Here is a 21,019-nt window from a genome sequence, read left to right on the forward strand (position 1 = left end):
TGCTTAAAAGAGCGATACACAGGTTTTGAGAATCCCATCTAGATGTGACTCTATTTCTTGATTCAATCGAAGCATTATTCAATGACTATGGTATGCTTAGTGATGAAAACATTAGTTTAAAATTTCAGTCACTCAAAATACACTGAACATACATAAGATACACCCATATTCATTAAGAAAAGACTACTCTAGGGCTTGTTTGGATTGCAAGAGAAACATTTCTAGTGGAAATTTTTTCATAGAATTTTTATATTTCCACGATTTAGACGGAAATTATGCGATTATTGTTAATTTAAAGAGATAAAATAATAATTCAAGGTCCACACAAGTGAAAAAGTTAATAAGGTTGGTTCAAGTTACATTTTGTGTGTTAAAAAAATGTAGGAACTTTACAAATATTTTTCATTTCCAAACTTTTCCAAAACGTTCTTGCAATTGAAACAGGGCTTTAGTTAAACATTTTTTCTAGACCATTGCCCTCCATGGGCATAGCTACTACCCCTCCTACTATTTTGTTTTTTAAAGGATAAGATTTATTAAATAAAAGATGATTACAAGTGAACTTTCATGAGGTAGAGATTGCCCCATATACAAGGTAGTTCTAGAAGCTCCTAATTTGGCAAGGCAATCAGGGAAATCCTTAGTACTTCTAGTTAAGCACCATGCATACAAAGATCTAATCTGGGTAATGAAGATGGATAATCCCTGGTGGGGCAGTCGGACCTTGGCTTTAGAGGAATCAGTGGTTACGATAGGTCCTATGCTGGGGTCGTCATAGGAGCAATTGTCAACATTGAGTTTAATGACGTTTCTAGGAGGAGGTTTCCATTTTGCTACTGCCCCTGCTACTAATGATAGGAACCAGGAGCTCCATATCCCACTGCGGTGATTAACACATTTTGCTTTACCTAAAAAACAGAGAAGCTATTGGTTAAATAATTTTCTTTTACTGGGCAAGGTTTGTAGTTTTTCATCTAGCCATGTTTACTAAGAAAACTGAATTAGTATTCAACATTTATTAGCTTTACAAGATGATTTTATGGAAGCCCTCCACAGAATTTTAACCTCAAATTAACACACCTACATTGATGTGTCTTCTACCAAAATCTTGAGTTTCTCAAGAACTACTAAGTATTAAATATAGGCTACTGATATTCGCACCGCCCATGTTTTGATTATTGCACTAACTTACCTTGTCTTTTATTATGTAGCCACCTGTCAAAGGTTATTACAATTCCCAACAAGTTCTCAGAAGGGAATTACAAAACAAAAGACAAGGCAAGTTAGTGTAATTGTCAAAAGATTGTAGTGCCAATATCAGGAGCCTAAATATATTTCTATTTTTATAATTTGGTAGCAAATGCTTCTTGACTGGAGCAGCCCAGTGTCTCTACCGCCAGAATAGTACATTTCTGTACCTCTGCAGTTATTAAATGAAGCGTCTCCCAGACTCCCACTATGACTTTAATTGGTTAAAAAAAAATATTTAAACTCAATTTTACATTTAGTTTTAGGAAATAAGCCTGCGGGGTGAGTACAATCCTCTGATGGGAACACAAAAATCTTCCCTTTAATGGGTTTCTTGTCTCTGCTTTACATTTGGAGAATTGGAGGAAGATTTCTCATTTTTCCCAATGCACTGAACTTTTTGACTCCTTGTGGAGAACTTGGGTTAGCCTGAGAGGCAGGACCAAAGGGCTTTTTTTGTTAATGACTAGTGATTTTTAGCAAGTAGGATGGGGACCTAGTGTTTAAGAAGCCTCAAGAAGTAAAAGAACAGTCTATTTCTGTGGTGCAAGTAGTGGTTTTGGGATCTAGGTCTGTGTGAAAAGCCTCAATATAAAAAGGCTCCTGATATTGGCACTGCCATGTTGTAATAATTGAACTGACTTACCTAGTCCTTTGTTATTTAACCTTTTGTCAAAGGTTATTACAATTACCAAAAAGCTCTCAAAAGCCAATTAAAAAAGAAAAGACAAAGTGAGTTTGCGCAATTATCGAAACCTTTGGACTGGTTTTACTTCTTATGGTTTTGGTATAGGGTCTCTTTAGGTGTGTTAACTGAAACCCAGGTTAAACTCTCGAGTTAAAAAAGAAAGCTCATATACAATGATTTCCATAAGGTGTTGTGTCAAAAGCACATTTTCTGCACTGAAAAGAAAGCTTTGTATAGGCCTGTGCAGCCTCATGGTAGCAGACAACACAGAGGAGGTTTTTGTCAAGGGAGTGAGAGACAAAGAAAGGGGAGAGAGAAGCAAGGTCTTCCCTTTTCACTCTACACACGTCTTCTGCGTTAACACCCACACGTGTGAATGATGTGTGTTTGTTAAAGAATAGAAAGGGAGAGTGGTATAAGAAAAAAAAAAACAAGTCCTGAACTCCTTAAATTAAAGGTCAGGTTCTGTTAGGGTGGTGAAGTCTCTCTGAGGGGAAAGAGGAGAAAACACTTCAAATGAACTCCTTGTGCTGTTTCACCTTGTTTTTCTTTCAGCCCCTTCCCTATGTTTATCTTTCAATCTTTTCTTTTTTCTTTTTCATTCCATTTGTCTGTCAATAAAGATGACCTTGCAACAGTTCAACAACACCTCCATGTGTCATAAGGATGATGACAGCATGGCATTCAAGTATACCCATCAGCCATATAATTCTCATGACCTTACAAGTTACTCTTCTTCTTTTTGTTCTTCTCCAATGGGGATGTTTGGAGATATTGCTTCTCTTTCCATTAGTCATAGCTATGGAGCTTCATTAGCATCTTCTTCCAAAGAGAGTTATAACTACAGTAGCTCTGAGAAAGATGGGAGAGTTTCTTGGGCATTTCCTTATATGGGAAATTGCAGAAATATCAGCTTTGAAGACCACCAAAACAATGAGATGGCTGATGGTAAGGGCTCTGATTTAAGTGATGGGTGTGAAGAAAACAATGCCATGGAAGAGAACAACCCAAATGAAGAAAACCCAAATGAGAATTTTGTAGGTGGGCAGTCAAAGCTTTGTTCCAGAGGCCATTGGAGACCTGCAGAGGACACAAAGCTGAAAGAACTTGTTGCTCTCTACGGCCCTCAGAACTGGAATCTTATAGCAGAGAAGCTTGGGTGGAGATCAGGTAAAAGAAAACACTATAAAAAACCAGACTGTCAATAAATTAGGCTAATGATGTAGACACTACCATGTTTTAATAATTGCACAAACTCATCTTGTCTTTTCTTTTTTAATCAGATTATGAAAGTTTTTTGGGAGATATATTAACTTTTTGTAGCTGTTTAAATATTAAAAGACAAGAAGAGTTAGTGAAATTATCAAAACATGATAGTGCCAGTAGCAGTAGCCTAAACTCATCTGTTTTTCTTGTTTCACTATATTAGCTTGTTGGGTTCGAATAAAATCCTTTTTTTTAATGTTTCTACCTATATTTATTTATTTTATTTTTGGGTTGGTGTAATTGAAGGTAAGAGCTGCAGGTTGAGATGGTTTAACCAGTTAGACCCCAGGATCAATAGAAAAGCTTTTAGTGAGGAAGAAGAAGAGAGGCTAATGGTTGCCCATAGATTATATGGTAATAAATGGGCTATGATTGCAAGGCTCTTCCCTGGTAGAACTGATAATGCAGTAAAAAACCATTGGCATGTTATCATGGCAAGGAAATACAGAGAGCATTCCAATGCTTATAGGAGGAGGAAACTGAGCCAAGCTGTTCAGAAAAGGTTGGATAAGGCTTCTATCTATGACTGCAAAGATACAACAAGTACAGAACCCATCTTTCTTGGTTCACCAAGTAACAAACTCTCTTACAATGGTTCTTGTGCAGAGGAAACACCTTTTGATTTCCTTTCTGGTGAGTCCTTTGATCTTTAAATCTCTTCTGCACTTTTGGATTTGGGTTTCTCTGCTTGCTTCTCATTGGTTTCCTTTCTTGGGGTCTACCAATTTTTTTTATTATGCTTCATGTTCTGTGCCTTGCTGTTCTTCCATTTGATTATCTTAAAGATGTAGGCATTTATGCTTTGTCCTTAACATGCACAACTGTACTAAAATCAGTTGAATTCCACCTCTATTATATCTATTCTAACTACTTGCAAAATGTTCTCAAGACACATTTTTTTGGGGGGTAGGTAAGCTGGGATTGATCCCCTAACCTCAAGGTTGAAGAACACAGCCTTAACCAATTGAGATAGATGCTCAACCCCTTGCTCAATACACTTTCTTCCTATATAAACTCCTGATTTACTTAAAACCCAGAAGTCAGTTTTTACAACAAGAGTAGTAAATTAATCCAGAGAGAAAACCCAGAGATGTGGACATTTTAAGAAACCTTGCAGGGTTAACTTGTGCATAAAAAAAGAGAACACCCCCACAAAACTAGTTGTTTTATGTAATAATGTAGCTGAAACAGAACGACCGTATATCTTTATTTTTTTTCTGATCATTGTTTGCAGGTTCTAAATATTCTGAGCTGAGAAGGCACTGGGATAATCCAGTAGATGATTCCTTCACGGGTTATTACAACCCACCTCCATTGATAATGGCAATGCAACATTCAAACAACCCCTATTACTTCTCAAACTCAATGACATCAACTTCTCAAGTTCCAGTCACTGAATCATCATCAGTTGCAGAGGACACATTGAACCATTTTGACACACCATCATTCATAGATTTTCTTGGAGTTGGAGCCACATGAATGGAAGAGCTCAGAAAGAAAGAAAAGGAAAGGTAACTTTTAAAGGAGGGAGAGTTGATTCAAAACTAAATTGTGGTTGAAAACCCAGGTGCCATTAGAGATAAAAGTATTGTATATTTAGTTCAGTTGGGTTGCTGAAACATCAGCAATAATAATTCTTTGAAGCTCCTCACACATTGGAACCCACCACTTCATGAAACCACCAAGGTGAATCCGTGAATGATAAAAAAGATATTGACTAAATTACCAAACTACATTGTCTCTTTTTCTTTTCTTTTTTTACTGCATTAACATATGTACACAAAGGCTTAGTTGAGTTGAGTTGAGTTTAACATATGTACACAAAACAAGAAAGGGAGAAGGTAAATTTCTACTATGATATTTCAAGAAGTCAAACAAGCATGTCTCTCTTCAGAATCTCTTCTTGATGTACTCAAATTTTTTCCTTTTTTATTATGTGTTGGAAATATTTTGAAAGTAAAAGGTTTTGTTTTTAAAAATGGGTTTTTTAAAGTTGTGTAGAAAGCTTGTGAAGTCTAAAATTTTGTTCCAACATGAGAAGTTTGGAAAGGTAGAGAGGGGAATATTAAGCCTCTCATATTCGAGTTTTACTTTAAAACAACAGTTTATTCACCCTGGCAAAGGCAGGACCCGATGGTCGATTACCTTGCCTATGTGAAAAGCATTTCAGATGTGTTGAGATCTGTCCATCAATCCTTATCATCCAAGGATTTGGTACTGCTCACACTCAATGATCATCTTAGTCTGAAAGCTTTGTCACTTTGGTGACCACTTGATAAGAAGGTCTCTTTTCTTTCTATTATATATCTTAATTAAAAGTTGTTTAGCCAAGAGAGTCTTCTCGAATCCCTGGACAAAAAGAAAACACATATTGCCGACTCCATTGCTTTATTGTCTTATCATGTTCGTATCCGCAATGCTCATCGTGGTGGCAGTGGACTCACTAGCTTTTCATCTATGCGCACCTCGAACCAACACGATGACTCTTTCCAACTCCCTCTTCATCGGTATCGACACAATCGTGGTGGTCATTATCACTCACATGATGGATAAGGACAATCCTCAAATGTTGATGTTTGTTAAATATGTGCTAAACATGGTCATAGCGCTCTTAATTGTTTCAAACGATGAGGTCAAGCTTTCCAGGGTGACAATGTTCCATCCTCCTCTGGGATCATGGACTTGGAGGTTACGACCTGGTATCCTGACATTCGCATGACAAATTACCTCATCGTTGATGGAAAGTTGAATCATCCAGCTATCATGGCATGGATCAGATCATGATTGGAAATGGTACTGGCTTATCGATATTTGGCACTGGTTACAGAACTCTTTTTACCTCATCACAAGCATTTAAATTAAAGAATGTGTCGCATGTTCCTCATATTAAGATATATTTTTTATCTGTGGCTCAATTAGTTAGTAACAATGACAGCATCTTCGAGTTTAACACTTTCAGTTTTCGTATCAAGGACGACAGAAGAAGAAACTTCTCTTCGTGGACTGAGTAGAGGCGGACAATTCCCCATCCAATCTTCGGACTTTGGTTATTGTTTTTGTGGCATCAAAATATATTGATAGATGGCATGGATGACTTGGACATTCTATTCTTTGGAAAAATAAATGTATATTGTATATTGGTCATTGACGATTTAACAAAAAAAAAAGAATTCAAATGCTACCATTTTCTCCTATTTCGGTTATCACCTCTCCCTCTGAACTTGTTCATGCTGATCTTTGGGGTCTTGCTCCAATGGAGGCTCGCAGGGGCCATAAAGGCTAATTTTTTGGTTGATGATTTCTCAGAAATGAAACTATGGATTGCTTTGTATCTTTCATTAATAGGGTTAAAACTCAATTTACTATAAGAAAGGGTGGCCCAGTGCACGAGGCTCTTGCCATTGCAGGGTTTGGGGAGGGCTAGATGTACGCAATGTCCACAATTTACTATAATAAAACTCAGCTTACTATATGAAGGTTAAATGTCCACAATGCGACGGATGCCGTCAATTTATTAATTGTTCCTTCACAAATCTTTTGAAATCTTGTGGCATTTTACAAGAAGTATTCTTTTTCTCGGGACTGCTTGGCAAAACGGTTTTGCCGAATGCAAGCACAATCATATGAAAGAGATAGGTTTATCTATGATGTTTGCATCTTATGTACTGAATGTATATTGGCTCCGCATTTCACACATTTATCCATATTATCAATTGTCTTTCCAGTATAGGCCTTCAAAAGAAATCTTTGTATGAAGTTCTATCTAACCAACCTCCTACATATGGCTTCCTCCGTATTTTTAGTTGCACTTGTTATCCGTATTGAGGCGGGTACACGAAAGACAAAGTGGCTCTTCGCACCAAGGCTTGCATGTTTATCGGTTATCCTACTGGTGACAAGGTCTATTTATGCGCCGATATTTGCACCAATCGCACCTATATATCTCACCGCATGTTTAATGAAAACCACTTTCCTTTTACAGGTGCCACTTCCACCATCCCTTTCGGCGATGATCTCAAAGTCTTTTGCATACATTCCTACCTGCCCCAACCGCAGTTGCTCCACCATCATTTCGAGCACTACTATTACCAACTACAACGACATATAATGCACATTCTATTGCTCAACTTATTGAACCCCAACCAATGTTTGCTAATAAAGTCGTGCATCATGTCGATTCGAGCCCAACTATAGTCACAAGACCAAGCCCATTCTCGCCACCATAACTGGTGCTCCCTGTAACATCCACCTTATCCCAATACTGTCAAACTGATACCAATAGCTCAGAGCTTCCTCCATCCTCTTCCTTACCCGGCAATGCTCTAATAAATGATGATTTGTAATGCGGGTGCTTAAGAGAGGAGAAGAAGAAAAATAGAAATCAAGAACACAACAAGAGAAGAAGAAGAAAATGGGAGCAATGCTCAACCCAATTGATATTCCATCAATTACATAAGTTTCTCAACATCCAAAATCCCCTCTCAAGATAGTTTCGAACTCTTTAAATAAAAGAAAACCAAAGCAAATTCGTTCAAACTCCTCCACTAGCTAGCTTAAGGACTAACATAACATTAATTGCAAAGGAACTCACTAACTTTGACTGTTTTGGGAACCCACAGACACAGTCCACAAAAACTACCATAACTTTCTACTCTCTTGTCCAATTTTCAAGCACAAATACTTGTTGGAAAGATCTCAAAGAGACCTACAACTTTATAGTTTACCACTTTCCATGATTCTTCCATTTAGAAGCTCAAAAATCAAGTTCAAAACGGGCCAGCAACATTAATGAGGGACTGCACCTTGGAACTCTACCAAAACCACCTAGGCATGACATGGCTGCCATGTTGGCACTGCATCATTATCTCCGGGTGCGAAAGAACTCGCCCACGAGTTCTCATCAAGCTCTTCATGATAAGTTATCAAGTTTGTAACATTGAAGTTGGGTGAGTATTGATATTTAGAGGGAGCTCAACCTTGAATGCATTATCCCCAATTGTCTTAAGCACTTGAAAAGGGGCATCCACATGATCTTGAAATTTGCTAAACTTCCTTGGTTCGAGAAAACTCGCCCTCGAACCTTGAAGTATCGAAGAATGATCATCAATTGAAACTTCCCAAGATCAAACTTCGCTTCATAATCTCCATGAAGAAGTGATAATTTGTCCAGATTTTGAACATGTTTGAATATATAAATATCAACTGTGAGCTTCAATGTAGGATCGAATAAAAATGGATCGATGTAATTGGATGAAAAAATTGATGTAATATTTTTCCATTCATCCATCACTTCAATATCCATCGGTTTACCTAATATGCAATCGGATCCAATTTCTTTGGTGATGAATTCATTGAATTGCCGTTGAAGTTCCTCGTACTCCTCGTTAGTTTCAACAACAAGTAGAGCATTGAATTTACCATTATCATTGGTCTCTTGATCAAATTCGTTTTTGAAAAAAAAAAGTTACTCTCATACCCTTTCTTGAACCATGCAATCCGATACGGCTTTGGATGTTGTTCGGTTTTGAGCTTGTGCTTGTTCACCATTTTATGAGATACGATGTTTTCACAACTCCCACCATCGATCACAATGGAGCAAACCCTATCATGAGATTCGCATCGAGTCTTGAAAATATCGAAACGAAGCCAATCATTATCGGATTCAACCTTTGGTATAGCAAATGCTCTTTGGATCACCAAACTTTCTCCTTCTTCGAGTTCGATTTCTTCATTTTGTATGTCATCTTCCTCATCATATATGGGTTGATTTGAATAGTCAATAAGATCCTCATTATATATGGGCTGATTTGAATCATCAACAAAATTATCATCATTTTCTTCATCACCGAAGGCAACTACTTGCCTCTTTGGACAATCTTTGAAACGATGGCCAACTTGACCACACTTAAACAAGCATTTGAATTGTTGGGAAGATTGGGCTGATTTACAACTTGATGTGTGGGGGCTGATTTTGTAGAATTTTTGTTGAAATATTCGGACGTTGACTTTGTACCTCCTCAATGTGAAGATTCACCTTCGAAAGAAGGATAGAGACTACGAACATCCACATACTTTTTAGCACCACGACGAGAAAGCTTAGCCTCCACCTTCAAGGCTAGTTGATAAGCATCATTGACGCTCAATGATCGATGCATTTTCACCTCATCACAAATGGAAAACTTCAAACCATCAACATACCTTGCCACAAGTTGATCTTCACCCTCTTGAATATCATTACGAGCCATGAGTTTGTAGAATTCTTCGGTGTAGTCCAACACACTCTTGGATTCTTGGTGTAGGTTGTTGAATTGAGAAAAGATAATTTGGGAAAAATCCAACGGAAGAAATTTCTCCTTAAGCCTTGACTTCATTTTCTCCCAAGAAGAGATCTTACGCTTTCCTTTGCGGATTCTCATCTCTTGAACCTTATCCCACCATGTTGAAGAGTAGCCACGAAGCCTTGTAGCCACAAGCTTCACACGTTGGCTTTCGGGTGTCTCCTTGTAATCAAAGAACTTCTCAATGGCACTAAGCCATTCAAGAAACTCTTCGGGTTGTAGACGACCATGGAACTCCGGCAAGTCAATTTTGACGGTGTCGAAATCACGATAGAACCTTCCCAACCTAGCCTCTTCACGAGTATTGGCGAAGGGATTCACATCGAATTTATTACTAGAACCTCCATGGCTTGATCTACCACACTCACTACGAGCCTCTTGGCGTTCAAGTCGCATGGTAAGTTGCTCAACTTGTCTTCGAAGTGCTTGAAGTTCATCATCTCTTTCATCTCTCAAATCTTCCATCATTTGGTTACCACGCCTTCCTCTACCTCTTCGTGCCGCCATGAAAATCAAATCGAAGCTAGCCCAAGAGAGTAACGTTGGCTCTGATACTAGATAATGCGGGTGCTTAATAGGAAAGAAGAAGAAAAATAGAAATCAAGAACACAACAAGAGAAGAAGAACCATTTCAAAAAAACAAGAGAAGAAGAAGAAAATGGGAGCAATGCTCAACCTAATTGATATTCCATCAATTACATAAGTTTCTCAACATCCAAAATCCCATCTCAAGATAGTTTCTAACTCTTTAAATAAAAGAAAACCAAAGCAAATTCGTTCAAGCTCCTCCACTAGCTAGCTTAGGGACTAACATAACATTAATTGCAAAGGAACTCACTAACATTGACTGTTTTGGGAACCAACAGACATAGTCCACAAAAACTGTCATAACTTTCTACCCTCCTGTCCAATTGTCAAGCACAAATACTTGTTGGAAAGATCTCAAAGAGACCTACAACTTTGTAGTTTACCACTTTCCATGATACTTTCATTTAGAAGCTCAAAAATCAAGTTCAAAATGGGCCAGCAACATTAATGAGGAACTGTACATTGGAACTCCACCAAAACCACCTAGGCATGACATGGCTGCCATGTTGGCACTGCATCAATTTGCCTCATCAACTGCATCATTCCATGATCACTTGCTCGCAAACTGGTCACCTTAAACTGAAATAATTTTTCTCCACACTTCCATTCTCTCTTGCTACTTATTGAACATTGATGAGGTTAGAGCTACTTCTTACATGCAAACTTCCACAAATCTGTCTTGGGTGGCTATCATGCTTGATGAATTTGATGATTTGGTAAAAAAAGTTACTTGGTGTCTTGATCCTCAAGTGACTGGTTATGTATGCATGGGATCCAAATGGCTCTATATATTGAAACATAAATCTAATGCCACTATTTTTCCACGAGCAGAGCCAATCTTATATCTACTCTAGTTTCTTCGGGCTCTAAAGTCTTGAAGTGAAATGATAATACCATTTCTAATCCTCATGCATATAGTCAGTTAGTAGGTGCAATACAATATGATATTCTCATTCTATCTATAGTTCTATACCCAGTGCAGGATCCCTGCGAAGTGTATCTTGCAGTATCTCAAAGGTACCCTCTCCCATAACCTCCTTTTCACCGGCTCTTCAAATATTTTTGCAAGTGAGAGAGTCATTATCTTTGATTCTTCTGAACATAAAAGGAGTAGACTTTTCAAACATACTTCCCTCATGAGGTTTTGCAAAAATATGTCAAGGATTCTTCTGAAGCACTTTACCTGTTTGTTATGCTTTATTTTATGATGGGTTCTCCTCCCTTCTCTCAAATAATGACTGATTTCAATTTCATGCCACCAGCATGCCATGGAAACTGAAACTTGTTTTATAATCAAATATCCAATAAGGTGATCAAAGTATCAAACTCCTACTTCATTTTTCTAAAACAAAGAGAGATAAAAAAATACAATGAGGCATGGGCTCGACCTCCTTGCCAATGAACATACCTTGGATGTGTTAGTGTGAGAAAAATGACCTGTCGAAGGCTTATAATAAATGAAGTGCATTAACACTAACTTCTTGACATGAATACATGAAAAGTGGAAAAATGAAATGCTTTTTGTGGTTTGAGACTTTGAGTATGGTTTTTTAATGTTACCAAAATACCATTCATTAATGGGCATAAATCAATGAAAATATGAAGGGTAATTTTGCAAATTGACATATCTATTCGGATCTAGGACGCTCCATCGGATTGTGGTCACGGGTCAAGATCCAAAATAATTTCAAACCTTATGGATCCAATGGACGGACATGATCGAATCCTATCGATTAACGTTTGGATCACACCAAAACTATCTATGGTTTCTTTAACTATTTTATTTTGGGCAGTGATAAATCAACCCCCCAAAATGATAAATCGACTCCCCATGTGTCGATCTCTCTCCTCTTTCTCTCTCTAACCCAGAGGAGAGAGAAAGACACATGGGGAGTCGATTTATCATACTCCCCTTTATTTTTCAAAATTTTCTGCAATAAACCATACAAAATATAAAAAATTCAACATCTCCTGAAATTTTTCCTTTGCTGAAAAATTATAGTGACATATATTTGTGACCATTGTTGTGGCCCATCAAATGAATGGTTTGGATCATCCTAAAAAGTGGGCCCCATTGTACTTTCTGAAAAATACCCGACTTTCCGTTCCCACATCAATATAAAACCTCCTGTTATGTCCTAAGCCAAGATTGGAATGCACGCCAGGAAATGTTTTTCTTAGGAAAATGTTTTTGGTTTCCAAAATTTACTGGTCTTTCTGGATAAAAACTAAGTTCTTTATTACATTTTTTTTATGCATAATCAAACACTGGAAATGCAAAAGAATTTGTAAAAGTTTTTCAAACTTTCCCAGGAAATTCTTGTAATCCAAACAATCCAAACAGGGCCCCAAGATATGCAATTAATGATATTTCAAGACAAGAATAAAAACAAAACAAAAAAAAAAGAAATAAAAGTGAGCATTTTCTTCTCAGGCCCTATTTGGATTCCAAGAATTTTCTGGAAAAGTTTGGATAGGAAAAATATTTCTGAAAGTTCCTAAATTTTTTTATACAATAGAAAAGATAAATTGAACGAACCCAATTCAATTTTTACATAGAGGAACCTTCAATTTATGATAATATCCCTCTAAATTAATGACACTCATATCATGCACATGCCCATCTTTTCTGATGCATGACAGTTCTAAACACAATTGACCCTAAGATTTTGTTCCATGCAAACCCACAAATCCATATCAGATGGGTATGCTCTCCTCCTCAAGAACGCACCTTTTCTATTCAAGTTCAAACCAAGTAATACCTTTGTTTCTACAAAAACCAATGTGAAATTCGGTCAAATGATCCATGCCCACTTGATCAGAACCACTCAAACTGACTCCAACCTAATTCAAAACAACACTCTTGTTAATTTATATGCCAAATGTGGGCGGATTTCATTGGCACGCCGTCTGTTCGATGAAATGTCTGAGAGAAATGTTGTTTCTTGGAGCACATTAATGGCGGGATATTTTCATAAGGGGCTCTCTTCGGAGGTTCTCTCATTGTTTGTATCAATGAACAACGGGTTTTCACCGCGTCCAAATGAGTATATATTTGCCACAGTTATCTCTTCTTGTGCTAACCTTCAAGCTTTTGAAGTAGGTATACAATGCCATGCTTATGTATTGAAGTCTGGATTGGTATTCTATTCATATGTTATGAATGCACTTATTTATATGTATTCTAGATGTTCTGATGTTGAAGGGGCATTGAGAGTTTTTAAGACCATGCCAAGAGTGGATAGTTTTTCATGTAATTCATTGATTTATGGGCTTATAGAACATAAATATTTCAATGAGGCATTGGAGGTATTGAATAAGATGGGGAATGAGTCTGTGGCATGGGACCATGTCACATACACGACCATTCTCGGTCTATGTGCATGTATGAAAGATTTAAATTTGGGTCTACAGGTTCATGGCCAAATTTTGAGAAAATATGTTGAGTTCAATGTCTATGTTGGAAGTGCAATCATAGATATGTACGGCAAATGTGGTAGGATCGTAAGTGCTAGGAATGTTTTTGATCGGTTGGTGGGCCCAAATGTTGTCTCGTGGACGGCAATCATGAGTGCTTACAGTCAAAATGGGGGCTTTGAAGAAGCACTAAAACTATTTGTAGAAATGGAACTAGACGGAGTTCGGGCTAATGAGTTCACTTATGCCGTTATGTTGAATTCTTGTGCGGGTTTATCTGCACTAAGGTATGGAGATCTATTGAATGCCCACATAGAAAAGATGGGTTTTAAGGCACATTTGATTGTGGGGAATGCTTTGATCAACTTGTATTCGAAGAGCGGTAGTGTTGATGATGCAGGCAGAATATTCGAAGGCATGCTTTATCGAGATGTTGTTTCATGGAATTCAATGATAGCTGGTTACGCTCATCACGGGTTTGATTCCGAAGCCCTGGAAGTCTTTCGACATATGTTAATCGTAGGAGAGGTACCAAATTATGTGACTTTTGTTGGGGTGCTGTCTGCTTGTGGCCATCTGGGTCTTGTGAGTGATGGGTTCTACTATTTGAATAATTTGATGAAAGATATTGGAATTACACCTGGTGTGGAACACTATACTTGCATTGTGGGGCTTCTGGGTCGAGCCGGGCTTCTAGATGAAGCTGAGAAGTTTATGAGATGTACACCTGTTGACTGGGATGTTGTTGCATGGAGGACACTTCTTAGTGCTTGTCATGTCCACCAAAATTTTGGTCTAGGAAAGCGGATTGCAGAAATTATCCTTCAATTGGATCCTGTTGATGTAGGAACATATATCTTATTGTCTAATATGTATGCAAAAGCAAAGAGGTGGGATGGAGTTGTAAAGATTCGAAAGTTGATGAGGGGGAGAGATATCAAGAAAGAACCTGGAGTGAGTTGGATTCAGGTAAAAGGTGACACCCATGTGTTCGTTTCTGAAGATAGGAAACACCCAGATTCGAGAAGGATATATGAGAAATTAACAGAGTTATTAACAAAAATAAAACTAGTAGGATATGTTCCTGACTTTGCTACTGTGCTACATGATGTTGATGATGAGCAAAAGGAAGAGTATCTTAGGTATCATAGTGAAAAGTTGGCGATAGCTTTTGGTCTTATTAGTATGCCTCCTGGAGCACCAATCCATATCATTAAGAACCTACGGATGTGTGAGGACTGCCATATGGCTGCAAAGCTCATTTCAAATGTCACAAACAGAAAAATAGTCATTAGAGATGCCAACCGGTTCCACTGTTTTGAAAGTGGATTCTGTTCTTGTGGGGATTACTGGTGACCTTGAAGGACTTTACAGTATGTGAGCTATCTATGGTTTATCTTCGTGTTCGGATTTAGAATGCCCTTTGGCTGTCATATGATCTGAACTAGTTCCCGAGACACGGTAAGTGTTGCTACTAAACTATGGAGTTTGTTGTGGTTGTTCTTTCCTTACGAATTATATGATGGTTTCCAATTAAGTTGCAAGGGTTTAGATTCCGCAACTACCTTCTTGAGTTGAGCAATTTTCTTTTCATCATGCAGGGTTGATTCATTTCATGGAACTCAGATTGAATTTGCTGGTCCTTACAATGTTGAATGATGACAAATCAGCTTCCTGTGCAGTCCAAATGCTCGATACGTCTTTTGGGAATCCTTCTTATTTGGATGCCACGTAAGAGCCTCAACTCACAATTTATTTGAATTGTTCTTGATCTTCTTTTGAATCCCAATAGCACAAGTTATTTGACTGTTTTTTTCTTTTTTTAAAATGCTACGATTTAGCTGTAAGCATATTACAGACACGGGGACAAGGCGTCCCACCCATATAACACTTTTGCAGAAAATACACCACTGAAAGAATCCCAACCTTCCTTTTTCTTGCCCCTCTTGAAGCATATAAAGCCTAGCTAAACACATGAAGGAGCAGAAACTGCTGGACATAAACTAGGAGAAAACAATGAACTCAAAAACTCTGTCCACCATAGTGAAATCACAATGTCTGATATGGATAATTTCAGGCCTTGCTTGAATCCATGAAACTTTACTAGATCCAAATCTTGACCACCATAATGAGATCACTGATCTGCTCCTCCTGATTGATTCCTGGTATCATTCTCCTTTGCACCTATATTATTACCAGTTGCGCCAAGAGGGTGTTATCACCCCTGATTGCAGCACCCCCTTGTGCCCTCCATTATGTTTCCATGCCCTGCTGTTTGAATGTTTATCTCTTCCCTTTCTGCACCATCCTTTGTTAATTTATCCGCCTCTTCATTCGTAGATTTACGCATGTGTTGAAACTTTGGTGCAATTATTGCTACAAGGTCTCTAATTTCTGAAATGAAATTCGCTAATGCCCACGGGTCCACCACCTTATTTCTCTCCCAAGAAATTGCATTTATTGATCTCCTTCAATGATCAAATTACCTGATCAATGTTCTACGAACCATCACAATCCCCATAAAAAGGCTTTCGCTCCTGCCTCATTTGTAATTGCACACACCTACTGGGCCTGAGCATGATAGAAGGAGGCACCCATTTGAATCCCGAAACAGTTCACAGATGCCCGCTCGTCCCGTGTTTCCTTTTGAACTTCCATCAATGTTGAGTTTAATCCACCTACTTGAAGGCGGGCATCTTGGTGTTTCCTTTTTATTTTGCTTTCTTTCAAAGATTACTTTCTTCCAATTCCGTTGGATCTCCCCCACAGTATAACGTGAAGCCTTCTAGTTGATATTAGTCCATGCTATGAGATCAGATTTGGTATCAAGCGCTAGTCCCTCAGGTACGCCTTTTTTCTTTGAAGATTTGTTTGTTTCTCTCTTCCCAAAGTTGCCAAATTATAACGTATGGTACCGATCTCCACATCCAACGACCAACATCCCCAAACGGTCCTCCACTTCACTCCAATACTATCGTCTTGATCGATATCTGGAGAGGCATTTCTAGCCCAAAAGATCTTACCGTTGTCATCCATAACTGATGGGCGAGAGTACAATGCACAAGAAGATGGTCCAAAGATTCTTCATTATTTGAGCTGACGACACACCAACTCGCCAATTGTACTTTCCTCCTTTTTAGCCTGTCACATGTGTTTATTTTTTTCCTTGCTACCATCCAATCAATAGCCACCACCAAGTTATTTGACTTGTTTTTGACCTTTTTTAACTTCCAACTCCTAGTGATTTTGTTGAGCCTGTATATTAGATGGAAGCCACTTTCTGTCACAACCATATCAAAACCATGAGGTTGTGGGTTCAATCCCGGATAAATTATGCAGAAAAAAGAGAATGGTCGATGTTGCCCATGTCGAAATATGTATTGACTGACTAGGGACTGGTTGGGTCAGTTCGGATTGGCTTGGACCTGAGTTCAAAATGCATGGTTTTCAGTTGTATGGAAAACCAACTGAATCTATAATCAGATTGGCTTATTTTTTGCATGATTGCTGTTTTTGTATGAACTTGTCCAGCTCGAAATCGGTAATCAAAAGACCGCTTCCTAAGTGTTTTTAGACGTTATTTCCATTCTGTCATACCCTGCTGTGCTCTTTTGATATTTTCAGAGCTTTAATATTTGAGAAATAAATTGTCATTATTCAACTTGTATGCCGTAAATTGTCATCGTTGATTCAATGCTATCAATGTACTATTATTATAGGATACCACAACAATACAAATTTCGTGACCTGAAAGCACTCAGTGGTGGAGGGGATCTTATGCCTCTTAAGTTTCAGATGGGAAGGCATGGTTGATTTGGGTTCAGAGGATGATGCAGTTGAGGCCAATCAGTGTTGGCTTTGCTGAATGAAGTACCATCGTACAATAATCCTTAAATAAAGGTGAACCCGGAAAAGGTTAGCTGGTATATATTGGTTTGGTTGATTATAGAAAGCGTAAATGGCGATGGTTCGATGGAATCCCCATATAAAAAAAGAATCACCATGGTATGTAACATTGTATTTTAAAGCTTTCTTAGCTATGGTTTTTATTTCTTATTTTAGCTGTCTGATTTAATCAAACTTTAGCAACATTAGTAATTTATGTTGGAGAATTCGAGGGTACTGTGATAGAAAACAGAAACTAAAGACTGTTGCTTCAAGGCGTGATATCACTTTCTTTAAGACAAGATTCGCTCCCACCAGTAGTGTGCAAAGGGGATCCGCGAATTGCCTCCAAGATACAATGCAGCCTAGTAGGGAAGCCCTACTAACGTTTGATGACGCCTCGCACTAGCGGAATCAAACCCGAAATGCCCTTCAGAAATTTCAAGTCTTAGAGAAATTTCCAGATATTGTTTCTGCAGAAGAACAGTATCTAGAATAATAAAACAAAAGAAAGCAGTATGTAGAAATACTTGGGGAGTTTGTAAGAATGTAGAAGTGTGTTTAGAATCTGTCAGAATAGCAGAAGGAAATTGGTAATTCGATTTTGTTATTAAATGACCGAATTCTGCACATTTTACAGACCACAGGTGTCTTTTCAGTGTGTAAAACACCTCTACAGGGCACCTTTCCAGAATGATTGAAATCTAACTGTTAGATCGCACCCATTTGATATTGAACGGTCCTGATCGATTTTAGAGGTGACTGTTGGTTTGAGTAAAACCTCTCTCCAACCCCGTCATCGTTAGATCAATTATCTATGGTGCGGATCACATTCCTTGACTGTTGGAGTGCGAAGTGAGAAGTGCAAAGTGCACCTAAAAAAGCGCCACTATGCGCCCATTGCCCACGCCTAGCGCGCGCGTGCGAACGGTGCATTGCACTGTCCCGCGGGTCCAACCTAATGTGCAATCAACAAGTATTAGAGAAGTGTAGTGCTTTATAAGCCATTCTCTTTTCTTTCTCTCACTCGGTACGGGATTATCTTTTCAACTACACTTCTACATCCTTTTGTAAAAGCAAATCTTTCCAAGAAAACAGTTTCTTTTTCCCAAACGCTTTTGATAAAACATTTTCCAAAACACTAAAACATGAAAAATACATGATTTTGAAAAAACCAAAATCACTAACAATTTATTCATGATAAAACAGTATGGCAAGAAGGGCTAAGTTGTCCTTAACAAAAAAGCATATGAAACCAGTGTGAAGAACAGCATAAACCCCCACCCCGAAGTAAGGAAACTACAGAAATTGAAATACTGAGGAAGAAAACAGCATAAATTCCCTCCCTAAAATCATAAAAAAACAGCAGCTGCTACAGAGGGATAAATTTTCGAATCACTAAAAGGAAACCTTTCCACTCTCTGATTTACTCCGTGGCAGAAAACGTTCACATATTATGATTTTGAAGTTGCAGAGACAATGTGTAATGAGTTAGAAAGTTATATGATTCGATAAAAACTTTAGGGAAATAATATCTGAGACTCCCGTACTTGATATTGACACGCCTTTCCTGAATGTATACTCTTTCTAATTAACTATTAAAGGCTGTCACAGTCACAATTCCTCATAAAGCTATCAACATGTGTAATCAGAAGGGGCTTAAGAAAGTGAAGGGTGCCATTATCAAAACATGGGTGTGCACATATCATTTCCCAAACTAATGTCTTTGTGTTTTTTTAGCACGATCACTTGCAGGCTAATCTTAAATTATAATGTTGCTGTTTTTATTTTTGCAAAACTGATGCGAACAAAAAACAGCTTTGCCAGTTGGATATCACTGTTCTAGCTGTGATTTGTCCAGACAAGTTCTGGTAACTAACTACAGTAATATCCTTGAATCATTAAAATACTGTTGGTTAAATTGAAATGGTAACTTGAAGCCTCACTCATTTGAAAAATGGTCAAGGAAAAGAGTTTTCAACACATAACATTGGATACGCAGCCATAGAAGTTACTTTAGTATTACCCATTCTTGACTTACATAATAATTTACAGCAGTAAAAAAATATAAAGATGCAATGATTTATGTGTTACAATTTGGTGGTTACACCTACAGGCATAAACATACAAGTTTTGTAGTTTATGAAGTATTAGAAATCCAATTGAATCAGAGATTGACTGGTTGAACTGTTTCATAAACCCAGTTGAATTTATGAAAGATTCAAGTGAACCCAGTTGAATTAATGAAAGATTCAACTGTTCACTTTGAGATTATCCACCAATTCTTTTTCTAATTTCTCCTGGGCCAGGGATTTATTTTAATAACCCCCCAATCCTCAGAATTTCCCTTACCCTTCTAAAAATCCTAAAATGTTCCCTTCACCCATCCATTTTGTAATTTTCTTTGATCTCCCTACCCTTGAGCAGTTAAGTGTAACCAACATGTTGAAATCGTCAGGACAAATCAAATCCGAATAATTAACAAAAAGACAATTACTCAAGCATGCAAAGCTATCATGAGTATTTGTATGGTTCCACCCACGTACACAGGCAAGTCAAATATCTCCACTGTGAGAAAGAAGAAGAAGATTACAATGATATCTCCCTGACCAATCTAATACCAAATTAGTTCATATATGTTGAAACCCTTTCCTGGATCCTTATGCAAACCTTCCTATTCTCCTCTCTTGTTTTTCCACACAGGCGACCTCTCACGACTCCATCCACAAAAACCCTATTCACGATTTTAAGGAATTGTCATTTCGCATTCTCTTTCCTAGCCAAAGCAAGAAACTACATGAGAGAAATCTCAATTACCTATGTATCTCGTAGTCAAACCAGGATAAGCATTTTTGGAAAGTTTTATAATTGTTATTGAATTTTCTAGGCAAGACAAAACCCAATAATCTCTACCTATGCTTATTTGTGGCTGCTTTGAAGATTTCATGTTGATGTCTCTACTTATTTGTTCTTATCGTAAACATCTTTCAGGATTTTGAAGCACGAGCTACACACCATCAGTACACAGCCAACACACATATGTAGCTGCCCCGAGTCAACTTGTCTGGTCAACTTTAGAGAGAGATCTTGACTTGTACTCTCCTATCACAGGAACCAACACTTTTATCATCTTCTGCCGCCTAAAAACTCATCACATCAGTTGGTACTTCAATTGTAAAGAGACCCTACATAAGGCCTTGTTATTCACTGCCCTCTGTTTCCAAGCACCCATTGAGGTCATAAGAATATTGCTAGCCACTGCATTTCCAGCCATATGATATAATATGCCACACTTCTCTCCTTTCATTAGAACCATGCAAGCACATGTGATTTTCATAGTTCCACCTATAAGTAACTACATCCTTTGGAGTTGAAACTACTGAGGGATATAAGATACCACTCTACCTTTAAGACATACGTCATAAAGTACAAATCATTCTATCAAGAATCTTGATATGCATTTTTTTTTTTTGAAAGTTAGAATCTTGATATTCATTGCCCCAATGCCCGTGACGTTACAAGTAGTCTCATCACCCAATGACACTACACTTTCCCTTCTCTCTTGAAACCTATTGGATTGATCTATCCC

General features: G+C 37.9%; 2 protein-coding genes across 3 annotated transcripts; both read left to right on the forward strand.

The window, feature by feature from the left end:
- Positions 1–2,151: 2,151 nt before the first annotated feature.
- LOC143885774 (uncharacterized) lies at positions 2,152–4,933 on the forward strand. Its single transcript, XM_077389843.1, has 3 exons — positions 2,152–3,106; positions 3,449–3,835; positions 4,437–4,933. The coding sequence occupies exons 1-3, from the start codon at positions 2,560–2,562 to the stop codon at positions 4,679–4,681; spliced, it is 1,179 nt and encodes a 392-aa protein (XP_077245958.1). The 5' UTR covers positions 2,152–2,559; the 3' UTR covers positions 4,682–4,933.
- Positions 4,934–12,296: 7,363 nt separating this feature from the next.
- Positions 12,297–20,648, forward strand: LOC143885775 (pentatricopeptide repeat-containing protein At5g39680-like). 2 transcript variants are annotated; one of them, XM_077389845.1, is made up of 4 exons: positions 12,297–15,006; positions 15,147–15,276; positions 17,265–17,550; positions 20,422–20,648. In XM_077389845.1, the coding sequence occupies exon 1, from the start codon at positions 12,805–12,807 to the stop codon at positions 14,899–14,901; it is 2,097 nt and encodes a 698-aa protein (XP_077245960.1). In that variant the 5' UTR covers positions 12,297–12,804; the 3' UTR covers positions 14,902–15,006; positions 15,147–15,276; positions 17,265–17,550; positions 20,422–20,648. The 2 variants fall into 2 exon arrangements, with proteins under 2 accessions (XP_077245960.1, XP_077245959.1); XM_077389844.1 differs by lacking the exon at positions 20,422–20,648 and having other exon boundaries at positions 17,265–17,705.
- The last annotated feature ends 371 nt before the right edge of the window (positions 20,649–21,019 follow it).

The sequence above is a fragment of the Tasmannia lanceolata genome, unplaced genomic scaffold, assembly GCF_043159265.1.
Source record: "Tasmannia lanceolata isolate RefF3 unplaced genomic scaffold, GAP_Taslan_0.1 ptg000009l, whole genome shotgun sequence".
Taxonomy (NCBI): domain Eukaryota; kingdom Viridiplantae; phylum Streptophyta; class Magnoliopsida; order Canellales; family Winteraceae; genus Tasmannia; species Tasmannia lanceolata.